At 33.3% G+C, this 6498-nt stretch overlaps 1 protein-coding gene across 3 annotated transcripts; it reads left to right on the forward strand.

Moving 5' to 3' along the window:
* Window positions 1–287: 287 nt before the first annotated feature.
* Window positions 288–3387, forward strand: LOC117924235 (MADS-box protein FBP24-like). Of its 3 annotated transcripts, none has more exons than XM_034842839.1 (8): window positions 288–345; window positions 699–982; window positions 1863–1929; window positions 2039–2203; window positions 2411–2452; window positions 2574–2615; window positions 2746–2994; window positions 3249–3387. In XM_034842839.1, exons 2-8 carry the CDS (start codon window positions 795–797, stop codon window positions 3255–3257), a joined length of 762 nt encoding a protein of 253 aa, XP_034698730.1. In that variant the 5' UTR covers window positions 288–345; window positions 699–794; the 3' UTR covers window positions 3258–3387. The 3 variants fall into 3 exon arrangements, with proteins under 3 accessions (XP_034698730.1, XP_034698724.1, XP_034698718.1); XM_034842833.1 differs by lacking the exon at window positions 288–345 and adding an exon at window positions 502–577 and having other exon boundaries at window positions 703–982; XM_034842827.1 differs by lacking the exon at window positions 288–345 and adding an exon at window positions 505–577.
* The last annotated feature ends 3111 nt before the right edge of the window (window positions 3388–6498 follow it).

Consider the following 6498-nt stretch of genomic DNA (forward strand, 5'->3'; position numbering starts at 1 on the left):
CCTCTGTCTACTTAAAGAAAGGACCACTCGTCCCTGGTAATTACAGATTATGACACCATTTGGGGACCAGCTATCAAGGATGATCTCATCTTGTACGTGGTAATAACGCAATCACAGACAGACGATACTTCTTTGACTAAGATAATGTTCAATAATTTTTTTATTCAGAAAAGGATGTGTGAACACGCAAACAACTCTAGATGGGGGTTTTAGTAATTTTGTTGAAAAAATTGGGCCATTTCCAGAAGTAAGGTGATCTGCATATATGGAGGAGATCAGCTCATGCAAGACGCTCTGATTGCCCAAACTTCCCAACCCTACGAGGAAGATAGAAGAAAAGAACAGGTAAACAAAGTCTAAACTCAACCCATAAATTCCTTCATTCTCAAACCTTTAGCCCTACATATACAATGCACACCTCGTCTCCTCCACCCCACTATCATTTCACAAACTATACAAAAATGAATGCCAAGAAGTAATGCTTTGGATCAGACTTCAAGGCTAGAGTTTCCACTTCTGATGACAGTTCTTGCTTTCTACTTGTCCATTATATAGATTTCATTTCTGATAATTAAGAGTACTCTTACCACTTCCTTACTAAACATTTTTCCTTCTTTTTGCTAAAAATTATAAGCTCTATGTTTATACCTTCTGGTAGTTTTTAGAACTAATTGTTGGTTTTTCTTTCTTGACACAAGCCAGGAAATCCAAGCAAGGAAAAGGGCATAATATATATCCATCTTTTTTACGTCTTTCCCTAAGAAGAAGAGGGACAACACCAGACTGTTGGATAAATGGGACGTGGAAAGATCGCGATCAGGAGGATTGAGAACAACACCAATAGGCAAGTCACCTTCTCAAAGCGCCGAGGAGGGCTGTTCAAGAAGGCTCATGAACTTTCTGTGCTTTGTGATGCCCAGATTGGGCTCATCATCTTCTCAAGCACCGGCAAGTTGTCCGAATACTGCAGCCTCCCTTCAAGGTGCAGCTACTCATTTCTCTCTTTCAACTTTCATGCTTATTAATTGTCCTTTTTTCTCTTTAATTGTCAATGGCTTCATTTTTTCTTGGTCATGACTGGGGTTTATAGAATTGATGAAGGTTTTCAATTGGTAGGGCTCGATCTTCATGTTCTTGATTTCATCTGCTGTGACTGATGCCTTGGGTTTCTTTCATTAATGGCTCCCAACTGCTCACTGAGTATTAAACCGAAGCTTTATTATTCCATTAACCCCATTAGAATTTCATTTTTTTGACCTACTTGAGTGCTTGCAGCTCTTCCATGATTCTGACAAACTAGCTAGGGTTTCCGTACCACGCAGCCATGGCCAGTTTTGTGATGATTGTTTCTTAGTTTTGATCAGTATATATAGAAAGCTGTGATGCAACATATTTACTTCTACTCATTTTTAATTTGTAATCTAGAATGATAATTAAGGTGATGATTTTAGCATAATCTTCATGAAAACCTCATATTTATGTTCAGAAATTTTTTCACTAAGATTTCATCAAGATTCTCTCGTGTATTTCACAAAAAATTACATGTGACAAAGGCATATAAAAAGATGAATCAATTCATTATAATTTGTGACATCTCATTCCAATATTACGATATTAAATAAATGGATTCACCGAGGAACTTTCAAGTAAACTCAACATTGTATGTGAATTAGGAGAAGCAATTCAAAATACTCATCATTTTCCAAGGGAAAAAAAAATGTTAGGGGCTCAACTAATGTCTATATCATGGCATTTTTAGAAACACAATAGCATGATGATCTTCTTTTAATTTCATGTTCATCGGTAAGTACTCGCTTGATTGGACTGATCACATAGTTTGTTTTTTCCTTGAATTGTTGCAGCATGGAACAAATCATAAGAAGGTACCAAAGAGTCACTGGAACTCATATTTCCAAGCAGGATAACCGAGTAGGACCCATCGTCTCATCTTCTGCAAAATTAGTCCAACTATGGCTGATTAGTACAAGTTCTTAAATTGTGAGACTAATTTTTGTGTCTACTCATTGAAAAATTGTAGGAACAATTGCACAATGAGATAACAAGGATGAGGAATGAGACGCACAATCTTCAACTGAGTCTACAACGCTACACCGGCGATGACTTGAGCTCTATACAATTCAAGGACTTGGAGGAACTTGAACAACAGCTTGAACACTCAATTAAGAAGGTTCGAGCCCGAAAGGTATTACTAATTAGTTTCATCTATCTCATTTTTCAGACATATTCATTCATAATTAACCTTACCAATTAATGGTTTTAATCCATGTTGATAACTTTGAGATTCAACAACTTCTTCATTGAATATGAAAATATTTCAAATCCTGAAAAAAAAATCGAAGATGATACATTTAGTTAACAATATTTAAGCCTTGGGAATACATGCATGCAGTACCAGCTCCTCCAACAGCAGATAGACAATCTTCAGAGGAAGGTAAAACCCTAACCCTAACCATTTGTACTCCATTTCACACCATGCACACAATTACCATCATCATCACATGGCTCACTCACCATTGAAATTAAACCATTTCTTGGGTGATGTTTGAATTTAGGCAAAAATGTTGGAAGATGAAAACGAGCAGATATGCCATTGGGTGAGTGAAATTAAATTAATGGAATTCAATTGCAATTTTCCTAGGGGGGGAAAGGGCTCATTAGTAATAGCTTTAACTCAAGTTAACTCATATTATGTTGTGTATGAATGGGTGGAAAATGAATTGTTAGATCCAGGAAAAGCAGCAAGTAGTAGCAATGGAGCAACAGCAGCAGCTGGGAATTGAGTTGAAGCCAGTGGAGGAGCAGCAGGTGATGGAGCAGTTCCCATTCAGTGGAGAAGAACAACCCAACAGTGTCCTTCAGTTGGCCACCCTCCCCCCTCATTTCTACCCCTACCGCCTCCAGCCAACCCATCCCAACCTCCAGGACCTCACCCTCCAGTACCCTGGATTTGGCTCCATAGGCACTACTCCTACAGTAAGTTCAATCATCCTCACCATATATAATAATCCAAGGAACATTTTTTCACTTCATTTTTCTTAGCCAACTCATGGTCATTGCAGAATCATATCATGTCATCCATAGAAAAAAGTTTCAGTATTTTCCTCAGTTCGTCATCTTTGAAGAGTGATGATTAGGGTTTAAGAGAGGTCTAGCTAGCATTGTGATAATAATTTACATAATATTATTTTTTTCAGTAATTTCTTTGGTTTTCTTTTGATCTTCTGCAGAATGATTAGGGTTGAAGAGAGGAGGAGACATGGAAGGAAGCAATACCGAGGGATTACATATTTATATATAGTACTCCTTATTTTCATGATGTTATATCACATACATATATGCGTGCATCTTCATTTGGGAGATTTTATATCCATGTCCTTCCTTTTTTTTTTTTTTTCTAATTTTATGGTATAACACTACATGGTATAGACATTATATATATAAATATAATATGCAGACCATATGATATAAACTATAGGCCTTATACTTCTCATTTTTTGACTTTAATTTATACAATTTTTTTCTTTTTTTCTCCGCTATTTATTAGATATACTCTCCCTATGTCACTTTTGTTCCACCTCTTTAATTTATTTTATAAAATTATTTTAATATTTTTCTATTTCCCTTTACGAATTCAGCTAAAAGCTTAATTTCTTCTTCCTGTAAACGAGCCCCAAATGTGCATTGGCCCCTCGGTGTGCAGTTCTCACCAAAGCCCTGCAGAAATCCATAAGCCATACGATCGTCGGCCAAGTAGAAGCTTAATAGTCTTACCGGCATTCTTCCCTTGCCATAGTATGTCACACGATATATCTCCTCCTCAGTGTCAACTCCATTTCTGTGAAGAAGGCAGGTGAATTATTTCAAGGAAGATCTCATGAAAGAAGATGAAACCAAGTTAACCGTCTGAACATCATTTTTGGGGCTAAATTGTTTTATGCATAAAATGCTTTATAAAGAAAATATTTATAAAGCAATACAACTATTATGACCTATGCGACGAACAATCATTTTGAATGGAAACTTGAACTTCTTTCAGTCGAATCATAAGTGGAAAAAACAGGTTTTACAACAACATGTTATTTGATGATAGGTCGGTTACGGCCCATTAGCAGAGCCAAATCCGAACACAGCAAAGACAGTACTTAAATTATGTGGTTTTCCAACATTAGCCGCTTATTCAATAATTTGTTCCCTACTGGTGATCATCATTTAAGGATCCAACAGCAGGCATGGTATGCAAGTTTGCTAAAGTTTACCCACTAGTTTGATGAAGTTCCTAAGGATCCTACTGGAGATGAGATGAAATGAAATGAAGTCCACCTTCCTTAGGGTTGTATTTAATATTTATGGTTATAGGAATGACTACTCTGTTGTATACAGCCCATTGCTGGCTTCAGAATGAAAAACCCTGGTGAATCCATTAGTTTGAAAAAGCTCCTAATGATTACACTGGAGACAAGATAAAACCCACTTTCAACAGGCTTTTATTCATGGTTATAGCAAACAGCTAACCCTTTATGTGGCGCCTCCCTACCTTTGTACCAAAAAGAATATCCAAATTATATAGCATCCTAAGCTTCTACAACATAAATTTTTGAGGACAGACCGTCAATTATTCATCAGGGTTCATTGCAATACACTGATTCTTCAATCTCCCAAATGGGGTTTCAAAATCCTGGTAAAAAAAAAACCCACCAGAATCTGAACCGAAAAGACCCAGTTGATCAACCCCCAAGCCTTGGTTTCTGAACATAATATGAATCCCGCATAACAGCCCAGCAACAAGATGTGGCAAATGAATATGACAGTGACTCAAATGGTATTGTGCATTATTTGAAAGGAAAAAACAAGGGCATTTGAGCAGTGGAAACAAATGGGGGGTTACCTAGGGTGTTGCAGATAGGAGATAAGGCAACAACTGCAGCCATGAGAGATGGAGCCAAACCCTTGAGAGAGACGTGTATACCTTTACTGGGAGGGCATGGTTCATGCTCCTGCAGGTAGGCATCAAACACAAAAGTTGCATTTCTGAGTGTAGATGGAGATATGGAGTTTTGGCATGAATTGAAATCCATATTCATATTCAATTTCATAGATGAATAGCTGTTTATGGGACCCATACTTGAGATAGGCACGGTTATTTACCAACAAAAAGGGAGAGAAAAAATGCTGATAATGATTCATAGATTGGTACCAAATGGGGCATAATTTTAAGTACAATTTGAATATATTTTTATATTTCCCTGAAATATTTCTAATTGATAAATACTAAGAGGGATATAAATATTTATTTAATATTTGACTATTTCTTATTCATCTTAGGCTAAAAAAAAAAAATCAAAATACTTATGATAAAAATAAAATAAAATATATTATTTTTTAATGTTCTATCTTTAAAAATAAAAATTAAATTGCATTCTAATATTTAAAAAAACATCATTTTCTTAATATTTAGAAATTGTTCAATAACTTAAAATTTAGTAAATAAATTTTTTTATTTATTTACAAGAATATCCATGATTAAAATATTTAAAATTTATATAATTTTGTCATAAATTTTATAAATATTATATTAATTCTTCTTTTTCAACTATAAATTTAATTTTTTAATCAAAAATTTTATTTTGTAATATATATATATATATATATGTGTGTGTGTGTGTGTGTGAAATTATGATTAATATAACATATATAAAAGGAATATAAAAAAGATAGAGGATAATAATCTCACGATTTATCATATTTTATATTTGGTTAAATATAAAATAAAATAAGTGATATGATGATTTTTTTTGGTAATTGTTTTAAATAGTTTTTTTTTCTCCATAATTAAAAGACAAAACTTTGACCCAAAAGAATAGAAAAAATAAATAAATAATATTTTTAGTTATTTTCACTTTTTTATGACTATTTTAAAAAATAATTGTATAAATATTGAGAATATTAACAATAATTATTTTAAAAATATAACTATATATATATATATATATATATATATATATATATATATATATATATATATATACATATAAAGTTAAAAACATTTTATGTTTCTAAATAGGCTTTTACTCCATACAATATTATAGAACAATTTTAGAAAATTGTAATAAAAAAATGTTTTTCAAAATTATTTTTGAAACTGCTTATCAAACATTGCCTAAGTATTCTTCTCGTTTTTTATTTAAATAAAAATGATTTAGGGCTAATTAAGGCAAGTAATGGATTTAAAGTCCATATAAAAAACAAAAATATTCTGGAAAAAAATTAGGAATGTAAACGTGTTCGTGGGTAGGATAAAAAAAAAAATGGTTTTAGTGAAATGAACTTGAAATATATATTGAAGTCAAGAACATCAAGATATATGTTTGATAAGTAAAGGTTTTGATTTGTGTGATGTGTTGTTTAATGTTGGTAATGAGGTGATTAGACAATTAACTATTTCAAAATTCTATGCATTAATGCGTAGTGAAGGGAAAA

The sequence above is a fragment of the Vitis riparia genome, chromosome 1 (genome assembly GCF_004353265.1).
Source record: "Vitis riparia cultivar Riparia Gloire de Montpellier isolate 1030 chromosome 1, EGFV_Vit.rip_1.0, whole genome shotgun sequence".
Taxonomy (NCBI): Eukaryota; Viridiplantae; Streptophyta; class Magnoliopsida; order Vitales; family Vitaceae; genus Vitis; species Vitis riparia.

Bases quoted from the DNA above. Each gene is read 5' to 3' on its own strand.
- LOC117924235 (XM_034842839.1), top strand. From the start codon at position 795: ATGGGACGTGGAAAGATCGCGATCAGGAGGATTGAGAACAACACCAAT. The intron at 983-1,862 runs GTGCAGCTACTC...GAATTGTTGCAG, and splicing joins TACTGCAGCCTCCCTTCAAG to CATGGAACAAATCATAAGAA. The intron at 1,930-2,038 runs GTAGGACCCATC...GAAAAATTGTAG, and splicing joins TTTCCAAGCAGGATAACCGA to GAACAATTGCACAATGAGAT.